Here is a 22,792-nt window from a genome sequence, read left to right as displayed (position 1 = left end):
CCAAATAAACAAAACAATCTTGAGAAGAAGAAAAAAAAAAACTGAAGGCCTTACATTTCTTGATTTCAAAACATATCATGAGGCTATGGTAATCAAAACAATATTGTACTGACATAAAAATATAGACATGTAAGTCAATGGAACAGAATAGAGATCCACAGAGATCCCTGGCCAGGGTGGTGGCTCACACCTGTAATCCCAGCTTTTTGGGAGTCTGAGGCAGGAGGATCACTTGAGCCCAGGAATTCAAGAACAGCCTGGGCAACACGGTTGGACCCCGTCTCAATTTTACTAAAAATTAAAAAAACAAAACAAAACAGAGATCCCTGAAATAAATCACATACATGGTCAAATGACCTTCGACAACAGTGCCAAGACTACACAATGGGGAAAAGATAGTCTCTTTAACAGATGGTATTGTGAAAACTGGATATGCACATGCCAAAGAACGAAGATGAACTCTCATTTTACACCTTATATAAAAATTATCATAAAATAGATCAAAGACCTAAACGTAAGACCTCCAACTATGAAACTCCTAGAAGAAAACAGACGAAAAACTTCATGATATTGGAAGGAACAAGAATTTCCTGGCTATGAGACCCAAAGCACAAGTAAAAATTTTTTAAAAAGCAAAAATGGAAACAAAAAATCACATTAACTTCTACACAGCAAAGAAAACAGTCAACAGAGTGAAAAGGCAGGTACAAAATGGTAGAAAATACTTGCAAATCATACATCAGATAATTGGTTAATATCCAGGATATATGAATAACTCTTATACCTCATTTTTTTAAAATAACAAGATTTAAAAATATGCAAAGGGATATGCACAGTAGCTCATGTCTGGAATCCCAGCATTTTGGGAGGCCAAAGTGGGAACATCATTTGAGCCCAGTAGTTGAAGACCAGCCTGGGCAGCATAGCCAGAAACCTGTCTCTACAAAAAAACACAAAAATTAGCCAAGTGTGGTGGCATGCACCTGTACTCCCAGATACTCAGGATGCTGAGATAGGAGGATCACTTGAGCCCAGGAGTTCGAGGCTGCAGTGAGCTTTAACTGCACCACTGTATTCCACCCTGGGTGACAAAGAGGCCCAGTATCATTAAAAACATATGTATATGGACAAAGGACTTATAAAATGATGCAGCAATTATGCAAAACACTATAGAGGTTCATCAAATTAAAAGTAGGCTGGGTGCGGTGGCTCACACCTATAATCCCAACACTTTGGGAGGCCGAAGCAGGAGGATCACTTAAGGTCAGGAATTTGAGACCAGCCTGGCTAACATGGGAAAACCACTGTAATCCCAGCTACTTGGGAGGCTGGGGCACAAGAATTGCTTGAGCCCAGGAGGCAGAGGTTGCAGTGACTTGAGATCGCATCATTATACTCCAGCCTGGGTGACAGAGGGAGACCCTTGTCTCAAAAAAAAATAAATAAATAAAAGTAGAATTACCCTATGTTCCACCAATGCCATTCTAGGTATTTATCCAAAAGAAATGAACACCACTGGGTGCAGTTGCTCATGCCTGTAATCCCAGCACTTTGGGAGGCCGAGGCGGGCAGACCACCTGAGGTCAGGAGTTCGACACCAGCCTGGCCAACATGGTGAAACCCCATCTCTACTAAAAATACAAAGTTAGCTAGGCGTGGTGGCATATGCCTGTAATCCCAGCTACTTGAAAGGCTGAGGCAGAATTGCTTGAGCCCAGGAGGCGGAGGTTACAGTGAACTGAGATTGTGCCATTGCACTCCAGCCTGGGCAACAAGAGCGAAACTCCATCTCAAAAAAAAAAAAAAATTGAAAACCAGATCTCAGAGATATCTGCATATCCATGTTCACTGTAGCATTATTCACAATAGTCAAGATGTGGAAGCAATCTAAATGTCCATCAACCAATGAACTGATAAAGAAAAGATGCTTTAGTATGGAAAAGAAAAAGTATGTTGGAATATTATTCAGCCATAAAAAAAGGTTATCGGCAGGGCGTGGTGGCTCATGCTTTTAATCCCAGCACTTTGGGAGGCCAAGGCGGGTGGATCACGAGGTCAGGAGATTGAGACCATCCTGGGGAACATGGTGACACCCTGTCTCTACTAAAAATACAAAACAAATTAGCCAGGCATGGTGGCATGTGCCTGTAGTCCAAGCTACTTAGGAGGCTGAGGCAGGAGAATCGCTTGAACCCACGAGGCAGAGGCTGCAGTGAGCCGAGAACCCACGAGGCAGAGGATGCAGTGAGCTGAGATCACGCCACTGCACTCCAGCCTGGGTGACACAGTAAGACTCTTGTCTCAAAAAAAAAAAAAAGAAGGTGATCCTGTCATATGCTACAACATGGATGAACCTTGAAAACATTATGCTAAGTGAAATAACCCAATCACAAAACAACAAATACTGCATGATTCCACTTACATGAGATGTCTAAAGTAATCAAATTCACAGAAGCAGAAAGAATGTTAGTTGTCATGGATTGAACAAAGGAGAAAATCAGGAGTTGTTGTTCAATGGGTATAGAGTCTCAGTCAAGCAAAATGAAAACGTTCTGGAGATCTGCTGTTGTACATGTACGTGATTCATGACACTATAATACACACTTAAATACTGTTTTTTTGTTTGTTTATTTTGAAATGGAGTTTCGCTCTGTCTCCCAGGCTGGAGTACAGTGGCGCAATCTCAGCTCACTGCAACCTCCACCTCCCGGGTTCAAGTGATTCTCCTACCTCAGCCTCCTGAGTGGCTGGTATTACAGGAGCGCGCCACCATGCCCAGCTAATTTTTGTATTTTTAGTAGAGATGGGGTTTTGCCATGTTGGCCAGGCTGGTCTTGAACTCCTGACCTCAGGTGATCCATCAGCCTTGGCCTCCCAGAGTGCTGGAATTACAGGCGTGAGCCACCACACCTGGCCGTAAATACTGTTAAAGAGTAAATTTCACTCTAGCCTGGGCAACAGAGCCAGGCCCTATCTCAAAAAAAAAACCAAAAAAGGTACATTTAGGTTACATGCTTTTTAACCGTAATTTTAGAAGAAGACAGAAGAACTGATACATACTACAAGAGGCATGAACCAGAAAACATTAAACTAAGTAAGGGAAACCAGACCCAAAAGGACCACATATTGTATGATTCCATTTCTATGAAATGTACACAATAGACAAATCTACAGATTGGTAAAAACTGAAGGCAGGGCTGGGCACAGTGGCTCACGCCTGTAATCCCAACACTTTGGGAGGTGGAGGCGGGCGGATCACAAGGTCAGGAGATCAGAGACCATCCTGGCTAACACAGTGAAACCCCGTCTCTGCTAAAAATACAAAAAAAAATTAGCTGGGCGTGGTGGCGGGCGCCTATAGTCCCAGCTACTCAGGAGGCTGAGGCAGGAGAATGGTGTGAACCCGGGAGGCGGAGCCTGCAGTGAGCCGAGATCACGCCACAGCACTCCAGCCTGGGTAACAGAGCGAGACTCCGTCTCAAGAAAAAAAAAGAAAAAAAAACCTGAAGGCAGATTGATAAGAGTTCTGTGTTTCTGTCTGGGATGATGCAAATATTCCACAATTGATCGCACTGATTGTTGCACAACTCTGTGACTATACTACAAACTACTCAATTAAAAATGTTAAAAGGTGAATTTTATGATATGATAACTGCATTTTCAATAAAGCTGTTAGAGAAAAATCTACTATGATACACAGTTTTGAGAATCTTATGTTAATGGATATTGCTGTAAAAAAGAAAAAAAATATGTATATACATGTATACACACACTGCTTTATCCTCAACTATATACTGTGTAATGTTAATATCTTGAAAGATTTCTGTTTTCCATCTGCTGCTAGGTACAACACTTGGGTACTTCTGGTATTTTTATTTGTTCATAATCCTCATTCCAGTAGGGATTTAAGACACCTAAGACCTTCAAATAAGTACTACAGAATACTTGCAGTTTTTTCAAAAGCGCATGTGGTTCATCAAATTGTCCACAAAACAGAAGGATCTAGCTTAAGTAGTGGTCAAAGAAAACCTAACATCCAGCCAGATGCAGTGGCTCACGCCTGTATCCCAGCACTTTTGGTGGGCGGATCACTTGAGTTCAGTTCAAGACCAGCCTGGCCAACGTGGTGAACCCTCATCTCTACTAAAAATACAAAAATTACCAGGTATGGTGGCAGGTGCCTTAAGAAAAAAAAAAGAAACTACCATCCAATAGAATCTATTTGCTTTCTATAACCTAACAACTGGATTTAAATCCTAGGATCAGAGCCTCTCAATTACTTGCAGTTACATATTGAGTCCCAAAAAGCTTGGGGATTTTAAAAGGTAAGAAACGGGGAACAGGTCAGGAAAGAGTAATCCCAGCACTTTAGGAGGCAGAGGCTGGCAGATGGTGTGAACTCAGGAGTTTGAGACCAGCCTGGGCAACACAGTGAGACCCTGTCTCAAAAGAAAAAAAAAATTAAAAAAAAAAAAAAAGAGAGAGAAAGACAGAGAAAGTGAGAAAGAAAGATGTTATAGAGATTTACTTGAAAAGGTTGGGGAAAAGGGCTTCTGGTAAAGTTTAACTTTTGAATATATATGGAAATCTCATCTTCAAAATTCAGACCTTTCTACATAAAACTCCTTCTTCATTGAAGTGATGATTCTTCCCCCCAGTTTATACTTCACTTTACCATTACAACAGACCAATTTCAGAAGGACAATGTTTATCAGCACTTTCTCCAATTTTTTTTTTTTTATCACATTTAGATGTCCTTACCTGGTTCAGGGAGCTCAGCCTGTGGTGTCAAACTGGGAATTCCTGGCTCCTTTTCCATGTCACCAATGCTGGCACTGGATTTATCACAAACATTTAACCGTGGCCCAACTGAATCTAAGCAGTCAGCATGATTTTGCTCTGTCAGTGGTTCCTCAAGTATGCTTGCTGAAGGAGGAGTTCTATGCTCTGGAAACTCATCCCGCCCCTCCTGCACAGGGTCACTAGGAAGTAAGACCCTAAAGGCACACTCAGAGTTTTCTTTCTCTTTAAATCTGTTCATGCGCTTACGAGGTTTAGTGCGCCTTTGGTTTAAACGCTGCCACCGCTTTTTAGGCACCACTTGATTTACACCATTGAGTTCATCATTCTCACTGTTCATTACAGAGTCCAGCTCTGGGCCTTTTCTGTTTTCAAAAGAGAGTCCTTTTTCAGAAATTTTACCAGGATCAGATTGCTTAACCTTGTTATCGAAATGCACATCAGAAAAATGGTCACCATCTTCACTTGTTAAGTGGCCCATTATCTGAAGGGGATCCTCTTTACTAGGAACTTCTGCCCCACCTCTCAATGAACCTCCATGTTCTCGGTCTCCCTGCAGTACAGCATCAAGAGTCACACTTGCAAGCTGATTCAGTTTTCTTTTGCGCTCGGTCTTTAAGGCTTTACGGTTCACTGTGTTCTTTACCATTTGGGCTGAAAAAGCATCTCGCAATTTGGATGAAGGCTTTGATCGTCCACAGTTGCGCCTAGTAACACAGTCTGAACGACTTTTACCAGAAGCAGGGAGGTCTCTCTTGTCGGACACTAAGCCAGGTAGGGAAGCAGACAACTCCCCAGATAATGCAGAGTCACCCCCACTAGGGCTAGGATTGGCAGAGTTCTGAGTGCCATCTCCCTTTTTCTCTGAATTGTGTGTGGAGCCTCCTGAAACCAAAACCTTAGAGACTCCTACAGGACTATTAGTAGAACAGTCCCCACGACCAGGACTCCGGTAAGAGACCAGGTTTTGAGCAGTCATCAACCGCTGCTCCTTCGTCTTACTATCATGCATATCTTTCAACATCATTAGCAATGTACTGAATTTGTAGTCTGGTTCAATAGGTATGTGATTCTGACTAGAAGCAGAAGAGAAAAGTAATGGTTTTGATGGCTTTGATGTTCCAGAGTCACTGACATCCTCACCTAAGGATCTGTAAGAGAGTTCCTTCAACTCGGATAAAACATGTTTCACCACTGCTGTTTCTATGTCACTTGAATCCCTGGTTTTCTCATGCATATTGTTCAGTAGTTTTAGACCATCCACTTTCCCACTTTTAGAAATGCTGGCCAAAGGAGAGCCTTTGGTATCAGAAGAGCAGCATTTCAAACTGCACTCCTCATTTATAACTGGGGGTTCTACCATAACTGGATTTTCTTTGTGTTTGCACTTTATACTTCGGAACTTGGGCTGTTTGCTTTTCGAATGTAATAGAGCTTGATTTGCTGCCCCACCCTTTATTAACGAGTTCTCACTGGATATGCTTGATGACATGTTGAATTTTGGAGAGAGAGCATCATTTGTAAAATCTGATTGGGGTTTGTGAACAAGAGTAGATGCCTTCAGATCAGAGAGATTAACCTGAGACGTCTCAGTTCCAGGCTCTGCACTCTTAGTACAACCCATTAAGTGGTCTGTATGTGAGTTACTAATGAGAGGCTTCTGTTTTGCTTTTACCCTAGTGTTTGTGGCAGCAAACCTAGAATACTTTATCTTTTCATTTTTCTGCATAGATAACATGTTCTCTGTTCTATCGAAAGCATCTGGAATTTCAAGGACACTGTTATCAGACTCTGAGCTGTGTTCTATGGGATCCAGGTCACTGCTTCCATCATCAGAAGTGGTACAGATACTAATGGAATCACTTCGCTTTTCCTCATCACCTGCTCCAATATAGCAGAGCTTCACTTTTGAACCACACACCAGGCTTCGTTGGGGTTTATTCTTCTCTCGAGAACACTTTGAGATCAAAGCACCCTCAGGCAAGCCCAATAAAGAGTCACCATTTGAAGTCTCAAATTCTTTCTTTGCAGTGTTTTTTCCACAGGAAGAAAACAGAAAACTTCCTGGGGCAGTGTTGGACCCTGTGAGGCTATTTGCTATCCTGGAAAGTTCATTAGAGGCCTGCGTATCAGATATATCCCCAGAGATAAAGTTTAGGCCAAGGTTCTCTGGAATCTTTCCCCTCCGTTCATCTTTATGTGCTTCAAATTGTATGTGGCCCTTTTTCACACTAGTCCTTTTTGGATTATCAGAGCTCTTTCTGGCTCGAGATTTAGCACAAGGCTTTTCCTTCTCATCTGCAGAATGTTCAGAATCAAAAGCCAGTGATTTCAAACAGCCATTAAGCAACAGGTCATGTTCTGACTCAGGATCATTTGTGCAGTCTTCAAATGGCATATCTTCTTCACTGTCCAACTTGATTGAACCAGGAATACATTTTCGGTTCTTTGACCCCTTGGGAACATCATACTGTTCTGCAAGTCCAACACTGGCTTCCCATTTACTCAAAATTTTCTGAGGAACCTTAAATTTAAAGGAGAAAAAGAATTATCACTTATCAAAGAAATGGGTGGGGGAAAAGGGAGATGAAATCAGAAGCTTTTTTTTTTTTCCGAGACAGAGTCTTGCTCTGTCGCCCAGGCTGGAGTGCAGTGGCACAATCTTCGCTCACCACCTCTGCCTCCGGGTTCAAGTGATTCTCCTTCCTCAGCCTCCCAAGTAGCTGGGATTACAGGCACCCGCCACCACACCCAGCTAATTTTTTGTATTTTCAGTAGAATAGGGGTTTCACCATATTGGCCAGGCTGGTCTCAAACTCCTGACCTCAAGTGATCCGCTCACCTCAGCCTCCCAAAGTGCTGGGATTACAGGTATAAGCCACTGCACCCGGCCTGAAATCAGAAGCTTTTACAAACCTGTCAGGCCTCCTGCTTTTATGGAACCAGCCAGGTAGTTAGCACCTGAGCTCAAGCAGTATCTGAATCACCCTAACGGAGCTTCCTCAAAAATACTTCTGCTAATAAGATTATGTCATTAGAGTAAGGACTGATCTCACAAACACTCCACCCTCCCTGCATTTATAAGCACAAAGCAGAATATAGACTAAAACTGGTAACATTATACTTCTAAATTAAAGAATACTTGGCCGGGTGTGTGGCTCATGCCTGTAATCCCAGCACTTTCAGAGGCTGAGGAGGACGGATCACCTCAGGTCAGGAGTTCAAGACAACCCTGGCCAACATCGCCAAACCCCATCTCTACTAAAAATAAAAAAATTAGCCAGGTGTGGTGGCAGACACCTATATTCCCAGCTACTGTGGAGGCTGAGGCAGGAGAATCACTAGCACCCGGGAGTTGGAGATCACGCCATTGCACTCCAGCATGGGGGACAGAGCAAGACTCCATCTCAAAAAATTAATTAATTAATTAATTAATTAAGGAATATGAAGCCCAAACACATGTTCAGTTGCATAAAAAAGAAAGTAGGGAGGCTAAGACACGAGAATCATTTGTACCCAGTACGTGGAGGCTCCAGTGAGCTGAGATCACGCCACTGTACTCCAGCCTGGGTGACAGAGCAAGACTCTGTCTCAAGAAGAAAAAAGAAAAGAAAAAAAGAAAAAGCAAGAAAAAAAAAAGAAAAAGAAAAGCAAAAGGTTAAAGATGATGAATATAGAAAAAACAGGATAAGAGGAATCAGCAGGTTTGATCTACCTCCCTAGGGAACTTGAAATTTGAAATTCTAGTTATCACTAGCCACCTGGCTAATCAAGAATTGACTATAAATGTTAAATATAAACTGGATTATAACCAAGCCATCTCCTAGGCTTCATCATGTAATCCAGAGCTATTATACTGATGACACCATGGGTATTACATTATCTTTTCTGGATACCTCACAGCATGAAAACATTGAGACTCTGAAATACAGCTAATTTTTCAGACTCTTATTTTCTTCCTTACCTTCATACAATAGGTATTAGTCAAGATTCTAACTACCACATAGTGTTCACAAATACTTTAATATTTGTGAAGGGGATGTTCTGCAGAGCAAGTAAACATTAAGATCATTGCTGGGGACGGTGGCTCATGGCTGTACTCCCAGGACTTTGAGAGGCTGAGGCAGGTGGATTACATGAGCTCTGGAGTTCAAGACCAACCTGGGTAACACAACGAGACCCTGTCTCTACTAAACACACACACAGACACACACACACACACACACACACACACACCCTGTCTCTACTAAACACACACACACACACACACACACACAAGCCGGACATGCTGCATGCATATGGTCCCAGCTACTCAGTAGGCTGAGGTAGGAGGATCATTTGTGCCCAGGAGGTGAAAGTTGCAGTGAGCCGAAACCGTGCCACTGCACTCCAGCCTGGATGACAGAGCACAATCCTGTCTCAAATTTTAAAAAATAAAATAAATAAATAAAAGGCTGGGTGGAGTGGCTCACACCTTTAATCCCAGCACTTTGCGAGGCTGAGGCAGGAGGATGTCTTTAGTCCAGCCTGGGAAACACAGGGAGACCCATCGCCTCTCTGAAAAAAAAAAAAAAAAAAATTTAAATAAATAGGCCAGGCACGGTGGCTCACGCCTGTAATCCCAGTGCTTGGGGAGGCTGAGGTGGGCAGATCACAAGGTCAGGAGATCGAGACCATCCTGGCTAACATGGTGAAACCCCGTCTATACTAAAAATATAAAAAATTAGCCAGGCCTGGTGGCGGACACCTGTAGTCCCAGCTACTCGGGAGGCTGAGGCAGGAGAATGGCGTGAACCCGGGAGGCGGAGGTTGTAGTGAGCTGAGATCGCGCCACTGCACTCCAGCCTGTGCAACAGAGCGAGACTCTGTCTCGAAATAAATAAATAAAAATAAATAAATTAAAAAATAAATCATTAGGGTACCGAGGCCGGGCACAGTGGCTCACGCCTGTAATCCCAGCATTTTGAGAGGCCAAGGTCGGGGGGATGGCAGGGGGTCACCTTAGGTTAGGAGGTCGAGACCAGCCTGGCCAACATAGTGAAACCCTGTCTCTACTAAAAAATACAAAAATTAGCAGGGCGTGGTGGTGCAGCCTGTAATCTCAGCTACTTGGGAGGCTGAAGCAGGAGAATTGCTTGAACCCAGGAGACAGAGGTTGTGGTGAGCCGAGATCATGCCACTGCATTCCAGCTGGGGCGACAGAGTGAGACTCCATCTCAAAAAGAAAAAAAAAAAAAAAAAAAATAGGGTAACTAGAGGAGTAGCCTCCTCTTGAAAGGATCAAACGGACAATCTGGTAGTGTGTATTTTTTTTTTTTTTAAGCACAGAAACACATATCCACTAATGCTCATGACTGTGACCAGAGTAAATCAATTTTCCAGAACCTGAAAGCCCCAATAAACACCTCTAAAAAGATTGGTAACTCTACATACCTAAAGACTTAACAAAATAACCGACACATCCCTATCAGCAACCAGCTGAAATATCTGAAAGGAAGCCGTTAACCTCTTTCATCCTAACAACACATACTAATTGTTTCTAAAGCATCAATTGTATGTCATATTAAATATTTTATACTTATTTCTAATGTTTACAACAGTTCTATAAGGTGTAAGTTATTGTACTAGCTTTACAGATGAAGACGCCAAGTCTTTGAGAACTCAAGTGTTAAGTGGCAGACCCTGCATATGAACTCTAAATTATCCTAATTATGATTTTTAAAAATAGTCTACAAGTATTGCCAGCATGGTATCTCATGCCTGTAATCCCATCACTTTGGGAAACCGACATGAGAAGATTAAGTCCAGGAGTTCAAGACCAGCCTGGGCAACATGGCAAGACCTTGTCGTTCTACAAAAAAATAAAAATAAAAATTGGGGCTGGGCACAGTGACTCATGCCTGTAATCCCAGCACTTTGGGAAACCGAGGCAGATGGATCACTTGAGGACAGGAGTTTGAGACCAGCCTGGCCAACATGGTGAAACCCTGTCTCTACTAAAAATACAAAAATTAGCCAGGTGTGGTGGCATACACTTGTAATCCCAACTATTTGGGAGGCTAACGCATGAGAATCGCCTGAACCCAGGAGGCAGAGGTTGCAGTGAGCCAAAATTGTACCATTGTACTCCGGCCTGGGTGACAGAGCAAGACTCTGTTTTAAATAATAATAATAATAATAAATAAAAATTAGCCACTGTAGTCATACATATCTGTAGTCCCAGCTACTCGGGAGACTGAGGCAGGAGAATGGCTCGAGCCTGGGAGGTCGTAGCTGCAGTAAAAGATGACTGTGCAACAGCACTCTAGCATGAACAACATAGAGAGACCCCCGTATCAAAGAATGATAATAATAAATAAAAGTTATTTAGACCCAGGGGAGTATAAAACACCAAACTAAGAATTATTATTTCTCCTTCTAGAATTGAATATAAGAGAATATTAAATCATAGAGACAAACAGTAGAATGGTGGTGACAGGTGACGGGAGAAGGACAAATGGGGAATTACTGTTTAACAGGTAAAAGAGTTTCAGATTTGCAAGGTGAAAATAATTATGAGATGTTTGCACACCATTATAAATGTATTTAAAACCATTAACTGTACACTTAAAAGTGTTTAAGATAGTAATTTTTATATTATATATATTTTAACACAATAAAAAAAACTGGAGGAAAAAAGAGTATTAAAATAAGCTGGTATTTTTCTCAGCCAAATTTAACATAAAACATCAAGCAAAAGAAAAAAAGCCACAATACTGATGGTTGAAATATAACTAGAGTAGAAACTTTAGACTTAGGCACTGACAAACATAAAAAAGAAAATTATTAAAAACTTTATGGTTCTCAGTGGGCGCAGTGGCTCACACCTGTAATCCCAGCACTTTGGGAGGCTGAGGTGAGTTGATCACCTGACATCAGGAGTTCAAGACCAGCCTGGCCAATATGGCAAAACCCTGTCTCTACTAAAAATACAAAAATTAGCCAGGTGTGGTGGCGGGCACCTATAATCCCAGCTACTTGGGAGGCTAAGGCACAAGAATGGCTGAAACCTGGGAGGCGGAAGTTGCAGTGAGCCAAGAGTGTGCCACTGTACTTCAGCCTGGGTGACAGAGTGAGACTCTGTCTCCAAAAACAAACAAACAAACAAACAAAAAAAACCACATTATTCTCATTAACAGAAATAATTAGTCCAAGTGGCAAGAAGCAGAATATTTCATTTTAATGATCACTTTCATCATGCATAAAACATAACAAAAGAATGGTCATGCTATGTCATAATTTTCACTACTGAGTGACACACATTTCAAAAATGTAATGCTTCTTCCCTGCCTCCTCTCTGCTAACTCCCAAGTAGATAATTATTTTTAAAAGGCCGGGCCAGGCACAGTGGCTCACACCTGTAATCCCAGCATTTTGGGAAGCTGCTTGAGCTCAGGAGTTCAAGACCAACCTGGCCAACATGGTGAAATCCTGTCTCTACCAAATACAAAAGTTAGCCAGGCGTGGTGGTGCTCGCTTATAATCCCAGCTACTCAAGAGGCTGAAGCACGAGAATCACTTGAACCTGGGACCCGGAGGTTGCAGTGAACAAAAGATTGCACCACTGTACTCCAATCTGGGAAACAGAGCAAGGTTCTGTCTCGAAAATAAATAAAAGGCCATTTTCTTTCTTTTTCTTACTTGCTTCTGTCACTCAATAAAAAGCCTTTTTCGTTTCCTACCTTATGCCTATATCCTTTTTCTTTCTGTTTCCCTCTTCTCCTAAGGACAGGTAGCTCTTCGAATTGATGTCTGCCTTCAAACATGACGATTGCTTTTCCAGCCACCCAGGCTCTCTCAGAAGGATCTCCAAAAGCCTCCACGTAGTACTGCCGATAGGGCCTCCGGTTGGAAACTAGGTAAGGGTAAGAGAACCAGAATCATTAGATCAAAGAAATTACTTCTCATCATTAAGAGAATAGCCACATCATTGCTGCCAAAGAAGACTGTCTGGAAACAACTAACATGCCCACTGAACTAGACAATCTAGAGTAGATCATACACAAGGAAAATTTTAAGTATTATATATGTGTGGCAAGAAAATACACAGGAGGTTATGAAAGAATCAGTAGTCTAGTCTGATGATGTGGTATAGCTTCAAAACCAGCTAAATGTAGATTAACTACAAAGAAGAAATTAAGATAGTAGACAGGTAAGTTTCCTTCACTATCAGTCTACAATTTCATTGTTCCAAAAATACAGAAGATGTATAGTAAGCCCACAGCAACAAAAATATATATACAAAAAAAAAAAAAAAGAAAACGTGAAAAACACTAGGCTAATATAAAGAAGAAGAAATGTTTCAGCAAAGCAACATGTATGATCTGTTAACATTTATAGTGTAGCTACTCATAGACAAGCACCACACAAGGTGCTTTGCATGGATTCCTCCCCACAACCACACCCCCAAAATAATGTATGGTTTTGATATTTTAGATATAGTAAGTTCAATAACTTCAGAGAGAACAAACGCATGGTCAAACACTGGTTTTGCAAAGAAAGTGAAATGCAATATTTCAAATTAGGGAAATTTTAAAAGAAAAAGGAAAGCCTACCAGTAATAAAACCAAAAATAAATCCAGTTTAGCCTATAATTTCTTGGTTATCTAAAGTTCTATACATACAATTAAAAATATGAAAATACAAATCCCATCTAGAAAAGATTATAATTCATCTAGTATATGTTATCTTCCACACATTTACAATTTTATTAGCAACTTTTATTACACTAAAAAGTGTCACAAAAGAGAGTCAGGACAACACATGTTTAACAATTTGTCACTTTTAATAAAAGGAAATAAAAATCATTTTATACGAAAATTCATTTTAACTCACATCTAGTTCCCTTGTAACAACCATGTCTTATTTCAAAACACAGAAAAGAATCCAAATAACCTTTGGAAGAATTATGGAATGCCCACTTCCCTCAGAATGCAAAATGAAAAATGAAAAAAGAAAGACAAAGGAGAGAAGGGATTTATAAACTGAACTGTCAACGGTAACTTCTCTATAAATGCTGGTTTCAAAAGTGTACACATGGTAGTTTTTCTATAAAAAAAAGCTTAATAATGAAACTAAAACTTAGTTAAATTTTGTGTTGTCTGGTTCATTTTAAAAACAAACTGAAAAAAAAAATGAACTCCTTATTTCCCACCTACTGAATTAAATCCTTCAATAAAAATCACCTACAGGAACTGGAACTGGTTAATATACACATGTGTGTACCTATATAGAGGTTCTTAAAGTCAATTTGAGAAATAAATCACTCTCCCATGAGTCAATACATTGAACTGGCCAGGTGCAGGGGCTCACACCTGTAATCCCAATACTTTGGGAGGCAGAAGTGGGAGGACTGCTTGAACCCAGGAGTTCGAGACCAGCCTGGGAAACATAGCAAGACCCTATCTCTACTAAAAATAAAAAAATTGGCTGAGGATGGTGGCATGTGCCTGTAGTTCCATCTATTTGGGAGGCTGAGAAGGGAGGATCACTTCATCCTCAAAGGTCAAGAATACAGTGAGCCATTATCACGCCACTGCACTCCACCCTGGCAGTACAGCAAGCCCCTGTCTTAGAAATAAATAAATAAATAAATTTCATTAACAGATCAAGAACTTCTGATGTGCCAGCAACGTGAGGAGAAAAAAGAACTCGCTGTCTGACAGATAAGTCATATATAAATGATTACAGTACAAAAGGCATGACAACTGCAAAAATAAACACTTATTTCTTTAAAAAAAAAAACACTCAATTATAAGTGGGAGGAGACAAATGAAGTACTTGAACAACTTTTTTTTTTTTTTTCTGAGACGGAGTTTCACTCTTGTTGCTCAGTCTGGAGTGCTATGGCATGATCTCGGCTCACTGCAACCTCTGCCTCCCAGGTTCAAGCGATTCTCCCGCCTCAGCCTCCCAAGTAGCTGGAACTACAGGCATGCGCCACCACGCCCGACTAATTTTTTGTATTTTTAGTAAAGACGAGATTTCCTCATGTTGGTCAGGCTGATCTCAAACTGCCGACCTCAGGTGATCCGCCTGCCTCGGCCTCCCAAAGTGCTGGGATTACAGGCGTGAGCCACCGCGCCAGGCTGAACAACTTTTAAAGTTAAACAGTTTGTCCAGGCTCATGCCTGTAATCCCAGCCCTTTGGGAGGCTGAGGCAGGCGGATCACCTGAGGTCAGGAGTTCAAGACCAGCCTGGCCAACATGGTAAAACCCTGTCTCTACTAAAAATACAAAAAGTAGCCAGGCGTGGTGCAACTTGCCTGTAATCCAAGCTACTTGAGAGGCTGAGGCATGAGGATAGCTTGAACTCAGGAGGCGGGGGTTGCAGTGAGCTGAGATCCCACCACTGCACTCTAGCCTGGACAACAGAGTGAGACACCATCTCAAAAAAAAAGTAAACAGTTAAAGACAGAATTATAGTATGAGGGCACAGAACCCTCAAAGGCATGAATGAATAAAACTAAACAAAACTACAAGTAGTTCTAAACACTATCATAAACTAGAAGAAAAGGGAAACTAATAAAGGTTGGGCAGCAACCAGACTTGTAAGAATTTGCATGGCATGTTAAGATCTTAGCCATTACAGCTTTGACTTTTAGCTGACTTTTAGTCCCAGCTACTCGGAAGGCTGAGGCAGAAGAATCGCTTGAACCCAGGAGGCAGAGGTTGCAGTGAGCCAAGATCCCGCTACTGCACTCCAGCCTGGGAGACAGAGCAAGACTCTGTCTCAAAAAACAAATAAAAAACAAAAAAAAAAACCACAGATGCTTAGGTTGGACACAGTGGCTCACACCTATAATCCCAGCACTTTGGGAGGTGGAGGCAGGCAGATCACCAGAGGTCAGGAGTTCGAGACCAGCCTGGCCAACATGGCGAAACCCAGTCTCTACTAAAAATACAAAAATTAGTGCCAGGTGTGGTGGTATGCACCTGTAATCCCAACTGAGGCAAGAGAATCACTTGAACCCAGGAGACAGAAGTTGCAGTGAGCCAAGATCACGCCTCATTGCACTCCAGCCTGAGCAACAAGAGTGAAACTCCATCCAAAAAAAAAAAAAAAAAATACAAAAACACCAGATACTATACAATGTTTATAGAAACACTGTTCAGAATGGCCAAAAGGAAACAACCCAAATGTTCTCTGATGGATGAATGGAAAAACAAAATGTGGTACTTACAATACAATGACGTATTATATAGCCTTTAAAAAAATTAACAGAGAGACAAAGAAATTCAGAAACATACTATAGCATTGATGAACTTAGAAGACATTATGATAAGTGAAGTAAGGGGTCAATAGGACAAATGTCTGATTCTAGTTATATGTGGTATCTAAAATAGTCAAATTTATAAGGGAAAAAAACACAGAACAGTGGTTACCAAGGGCTACGGTGATGTTGGTAAATGGGTACAGAGTTTCAGTCTGGGAGATGAAAGAGTCTGGAGATGAATAGTGGTAATGGCTACACAACAATGTTAATATACTTAATGCTACTGAACTGCCTACTTGAAACAATGAAAACATTAGGCGAGGAAAGGTGACTCAGGCCTATAGTCCCAGCACCTTGGGAGGCCGAGGCGGGAGGATCACTTAAGGTCAGGAGTTCAAGAACGGCCTGGCCAACATGGTGAAATCCTGTCTCTACTAAAAATACAAAAATGAGCCAGGCGTGGTGGCACATGCCTGTAGTCCCAGCTACTCGTATAGTCCCAGCTACTCAGGAGGCTGAGGCAGAAGAACTGCTTGAACCCAGGAGGCAGAGGTTGCAGTGAGCTGAGATCCTGCCACAGCCTGGGCAACAGAGCAGGACTCTATCTCAACAAAACAAAACAAAAAAAACATTAAATTTATGTTTTGTCTATTTTTTAAAAGTCAAATAACCAATGATGGGGATATGGGAAAAATCAGAACCAATGCATTCCTAGTGGAAACGTATCCCCATTGTAAGTTGAGGAGCACAACAGATTTGTGGAAAAATTATAAACAAATCACAGATGCTCCATGACATACCCATTATAAGCTGAAAATATTAAGTTGAGGCCGGGCGTGGTGGCTCGCTCCTGTAATCCCAGCACTTTGGGAGGCCGAGGTGGGCGGATCACGAGGTCAGGAGATGGAGAACATCCTGACCAACATGGTGAAACCCTGTCTCTACTAAAAATAAAAAAATTAGCCGGGCGTGGTGGCAGGCGCCTGTAATCCCAGCTACTCAGGAGGTTGAGGCAGGAGAATTGCTTGAACCAGGATGTCAGAGGTTGCAGTGAGCTGAGATCGTGCCACTGCACTCTAATCTGGTGACAGAGAGAGACTCCATTTCAAAAAAAAACAAAAGAAAAGAAAAGAAAATATTAAGTTGAATATGAAGGCTGGCCAGACGCAGAGGCTTCACGCCTATAATCCAAACACTTTCTGAGGCCAAGGCAAGAGGACTGTTTGAGCCCAGGAGTTCAAGACAAGCATGAGCAATACAGGGAGACCCTGTCTACAAAAAAATTAAAAAATTAGCTGGGCGTGGTGGCCCTTGCCTGTAGTTCCAGCTACTTGGGGGGCTGAGGCAGGAGGATAACATGAGTCCAAGAGGCAGAGGTTGCAGTGAGCTGACATCGCGTCACTACACTCCAGCCTGAGCAACAAAGCAAGACCCTGCCTCTAAAAAAAAATAATAATAATTAGAAAATGCATTTAATACACCTAGCCTACGCTAAACATGCTCAGAACACTTACATTGGTCTACAGTTGTGCAATATTTCTGACACAAAGCCTATTTTAAAATTAACTGCTGAATATCTCCTGTAATTTACTGAATACTACATTGAAAGTGAAAAACAGAATGGTTCTACAGGTAACTTGAAGTACCATTTCTATTTAATGTGTATCGCTTTCGCACCATTGTAAGGTCGAAAAATTTTAACTCAAATTGGGGACCTACTACATATGAAATGTCTAGAATATGCAAATCCACAGATACAGAAAGTACATTAGTGGTTGCTTAAGGCAAACACGTATGGGTGTGGAAAGATGGAGACAGAGGAAGCTAAAGAGTATGGGGTTCCATGTTAGGGTGATGAATATATTTTCAAATTGACATCTTGGTGAAAACTTCAAGTATGGAGTTGAGTATATAAATCTAAAGCCTGGATAAAGACTATCACTATGGATATGAATTCAGTTTACTGATGACAATTTAAAACTCAGAGTTAGTAAGACTGTCATTCAAGAAGGATGAACAAGGGCTATTACAGACTAAATGTTTGTGTCCTCCTGAAATGCATTATTCTGAAGCCTTGACCACCCCATATGTTGGTGTTTACAGGTGAGGCCTTTGGAGTAATTAGATTTACTAATTTTATACACTAAATATACTAAGAATACTAAATACTATTACTAGATTAGTAATAGGTCCCTCATGATGGAGGTGACCTCATGATGCAACTAGTCTCCTTAAAAGAAGATGCCACAGTGAGTACTTTCGCTCTCTGCCAAATGAGGACACAGCAACAAGGTGGTTATCTACAAGTCAGGAAGAGAGCCCTCACCTGGGATCCGAATTGGCTAGCACCTTCATCTTGAAACTTCCCTGTCTCTAGAGTCAAGAATAAATTGGCCAGGCACAGTGGCTCACACCTGTAATCTCAGCACGTTGGGAGGCCAAGGCGGGAGGATCACTTAAGGCCAGGAGTTCAAGACCAGTTCATGCAACATAGGGAGATCTTGTCTCCACAAAAAATACAAAAATTAGCCAAGTGTTGTGGGTGTACACCTGTAGTCCCAGCTACTCAGGAGGCTGAGGTGGAAGGAGGGCTGGAGCCCTGGAGCCCTGGAGCCCTGGAGCCTGGGAGATGGAAGTTGCAGTGAGCTGTAATTGTGCCACTGCACTCCAGCCTGAGTGACAGGGCAAGACTCTTTCTCAAAAATAAGATTATTAAAATAAAAAATAACAAAAAATAAAAATCCTTCTGAATCCTATATACCTATCTGCCTGCAGTATCCTCCCTTCTCTGTCTCTGTCTCCATTGCCTCAAATCAGTCCAATCTAACTTCTACCTCAATGAAACCAACAACAACAAAAAAGGTACTCGTGATCTCCACCTTCTTATCCCTAATGGACATTTTATTTGCTGTCTAGGCAACACTCAGCAAAATTGACCACATCGTCCTTAAACTACAGTGGTCCCAGCTCACGTGAGACTTCACTTTCAATGGTTTCAGTTACCTGTGATACAGTACAATAAGCTATTTGGGTCGAAGGTAGGGGACAGATTCCCATAACTTTTATTACAGTGTAATTGTTCTGTTTTATTTATTTTTTGAGATGGAGTCTCGCACTCTCGCCCAGGCTGGAGTGCAGTGGCGCCATCTTGGCTCACTGCAAGCTCCGCCTCCCAGGTTCACATCATTCTCCTGCCTCAGCCTGCCAAGTAGCTGGGACTACAGGCGCCCGCCACCCTGCCCAGCTAATGTTTTGTATTTTTGGTAGAGACAGGGTTTCACCTTATTAGCCAGGATGGTCTCAATTGCCTGACCTTGTGATCTGCCTGCCTCGGCCTCCCAAAGTGCTGGGATTATAGGCGTGAGCTACTGCACCCGCCCTGTTTTATTATTAGTTGTTACTGGTCTCTTACAATACCCAATTTATTTTTTATTTCCTATTTTTTTTTTTTAGATGGAGTCTTGCTCCATTGCCCAGGCTGGAGAGCAGTGGTATGATCTCGGCTCATTGCAACTTTCACCTCCCAAGTTTAAGCAATCCTCCTGCCTCAGCCTCCCCAGTAGCTGGGATTACAGGCATCCACCACCAGGCCCAGCTAATTTTTTGTGTGTTTTTAGAAGAAACAGGGTTTCACCATGTTGGCCAGGCTGGCTTTCAACTCCTGACCTCAAGTGATCCACCCGCCTCGGATTCCCAAAGTGTTAGGATTACAGGCGTGAGCCACCACAACCGGCCACAATGCCCAATTTATAAATGATACTTTATAATAGGTATGTATGTACAGGAAAAACATTATATATATATGGGATTCAGTACTATCCAGTTTCAGGCATCCACTGAGAATCTTAGAACATATCCCCAGTACATACTACTGTACTCTAGCCACATTCTCCTACTTTTCCTCTTCCTTCTGTTTCATCTGATTCTTTTTCATCATTCTTTTTCAGCAAGCTCAGTCTCTTCCATACAGATGTCAAATGATGTCTTCCTCAATGTACCTTTTGTCTCATAGTATCTTTTGTCCCAAAAAATCTCACCCATGCCTTGCCCATGGCTCCAACTAATATGAACAAGAATATGTCCTTTCTGAGTTATAGATGCTCTGGTGTTCTCTCAGTAAATGACGATCTATTCATCCATCCAGTGATGAAGCTAAAAACGTGGGAGCCATCCTATGATATGAAAACCTGAGAACTGAAAGCCTCAGGACTTCATTCTCCCTCAGTCAACATTATCCAATGCATTACTACATCAGATGCATTTTACCTCCTAACCTGTTTTTATTTTCTATTCGCAATTTTCATCACACCATAATCACTAATAATGACTTAACTGTCTCTTTTTACTTATTTGTGGTCCCCCTCTAACACATGTTCAACAATCCAGCCATAGTGAACTTTTAAAATGAACAGATCAGAGCATGGCGGCTCCTGCTAAACACTTTCTAATTATATACATTGTTTCTGAGATAAAAATAACAAAATTTTTTAACAAAGTCAACAAGGCACTAAACACTTTGTCCCATATCTACTTCCCAGCCTCATACTGTGCCACCCTCCATTACTCTGTGAGCTGCAGATTCCTGGAATCATCTTCTTCTCTCTTCCCTAGTTAACTCCCAACTCATCCTCTCAAGTAACAGATCAGAGATAACTTCATTAGCAAACACCACTGATGAAAAGTCCAGGTCAGTTATCCCTGTTATATCACTGAATAGGCATCAAAATTGTTCCTTGCACAGACTTCTCAGTTAAGTAATAATGCATTTGATTATTTTCTGGTGTCTTGTCCCTTATACTAGATTCTAATTTCTCATGAGAGCAAGCAGGATAGATGTATGGCCCAATAATGAATCCCAAAACCTAGCACAGTACTCAATCTATACAAGGTATTTACTATTTGTCAAATAAATAGCATGGACTCAACTAGTATGCATAAGAAACACTATAAATAGGCTGAGTGCGGTAGCTCCCGTCAGTAATCCCAAGTACTTTGGGAGGTCCAGGCGGGCAGATCGCTTGAGCCCAGGAGTTTCAGACCAGCCTGGGCAACAAGGCAAAACCCTGTCTCTACAAAAAAATTAAAAACTAAGCCAGGCATAGGGGCGAATGCCTGTAGCCCCAGCTGCTTGGAAGGCACAGGAGGGAAGATCGCTTGACCCTGGGAAGCTATGGCTGCAATGAGTCATGATCACGCCACTGCATTCCAGCCTGGGCAATAGAATGAGACCCTAAATCAAAAGAGAGATGAGGAGAGAGAGAGAGACACCCTAATGAGTAAGAAACCAGCAGTCATAGGGACAGGGAGGTTAGAAAAGGAGGACTCAGAGTTTTCTAGTAGTAGAATTTAAATATCCAGACAGGTCACAAAGGATAAGGTATCAACATTTTTTTTGAATTAAAGAGAAAGTGTCTCATTGTATTGCCAAGGCTGGTCTCAAACTCCTGGGCTCAAGTGATCCTCCCACCTCAGACTCCCAAAGTGCTGGGATTATAGGCATGAGCTACCGTGCCTGGTCAAGGTATTAAATTTTTAACACACTAAGTTATTTTTTTCTTTTGAGACAGAGTCTCGCTCTGTCGCCCAGGCTGGAGTGCAGTAGTGTGATCTTGGATCACGGCAACCTCCGCATCCCGGGCTCAAGCAATTCTTCTGCCTCAGCCTCCCCAGTAGCTGGGATTGTAGGAGCATGCCAACACACCTGGCTAATTTTTGTATTTTTAGTAAACACTGGGTTTCACCATGTCAGCCAGACTGGTCTCGAACTCCTGACCTCAGGTGATCTGCCCGCCTTAGCCTCCCAAAGTGCTGGAATTACAGGTGTGAGCCACTGCGCCCAGACACAAAACCTAGTACCGTGCTAGGTTCTGGCACCTGTAGTCCCAGGTACTCAGGAGGCTGAGGCAGGAGAATGGTGTGAACCCCAGAGGTGGAGCTTGCAGTGAGCCGAGATTGTGCCACTGCACTCCAACCTGGGAGACAGAGAGAGGCTCCGTCTCAAAAAAAAAAAAAAAGACACTAAAATTTATAAACGTTTTTGGGCACCTCATTATTCAAACTATAAAATCAAATCCAGGAATTCTACTTTGGAGAAATCATCCTTTTTAAAAAAAAAAAAAAAAAAAGAGGCATGGTGACTCACACATGTAATCCCAGCACTCTGGAAGGCCAAGGTGGGAGGATCCCTTATTAAGCTCAGGATTTCAAGACCAGCCTGGGTAATACATGGAGACACTATCTCCACCCCCCCCCCCTTCAAAAAAAAAAAGCCATGTGTGGTGGCACAGGTCTGTGCTCCCAGCTATTCCAGCTATTCAGGATGCTGAGGTTGGATGACTGTTTGAGCCCTGGAGATCAAGGCTTCAGTGAGGCGTGGTTATGCCATTACACTCCAGCCTAGGCAACAGAATGAGATCCTGTCTCAGAAAAATAAACAAATACATAAATAATAAAAATATGAAAAAAAATCTCCACAAAGTGGAAAAGGCAAGCTACAAAATATACAATGTTCTGTTTGTGATAAAGGAAAGACGTGGAAGATGACTAAGAAGTATATATTTACTCATGTAAATAAAAATATAATTTACATGAAAAAACATTATGTATATAAAAATATATTAATATTGGCCAGGTGTGGTGGCTCACGCCTGTAATCCAAACACTTTGGGAGGCCAAGACCTGTGGTTCACTTGAGGTCAGGAGTTTGAGACCAGCCTGGCCAACATGGTGAAACCCCG

The 22,792-nt window shown here is 41.9% G+C and overlaps 1 protein-coding gene across 14 annotated transcripts in view; it reads right to left on the bottom strand.

Moving 5' to 3' along the window:
* The window catches only part of NSD1 (nuclear receptor binding SET domain protein 1), a 166,863-nt gene that overhangs the window by 80,388 nt on the left and 63,683 nt on the right, over window positions 1-22,792 (bottom strand). For all 14 annotated transcript variants that reach the window (XM_055386342.2, XM_019026901.4, XM_055386343.2 and 11 more), the window contains 2 exons: window positions 12,522-12,694; window positions 4,762-7,324 (listed from right to left, as the gene is read on the bottom strand). In XM_055386342.2, the coding sequence (XP_055242317.2) occupies window positions 4,762-7,324; window positions 12,522-12,694 (2,736 nt within the window). The remainder of the gene's footprint in view (window positions 1-4,761; window positions 7,325-12,521; window positions 12,695-22,792) is intronic.

The sequence above is a fragment of the Gorilla gorilla genome, chromosome 4 (genome assembly GCF_029281585.2).
Source record: "Gorilla gorilla gorilla isolate KB3781 chromosome 4, NHGRI_mGorGor1-v2.1_pri, whole genome shotgun sequence".
Taxonomy (NCBI): domain Eukaryota; kingdom Metazoa; phylum Chordata; class Mammalia; order Primates; family Hominidae; genus Gorilla; species Gorilla gorilla.
Note: the sequence above shows the minus strand (reverse complement) of the source record. Positions and strands in the feature narration are given on the sequence as shown.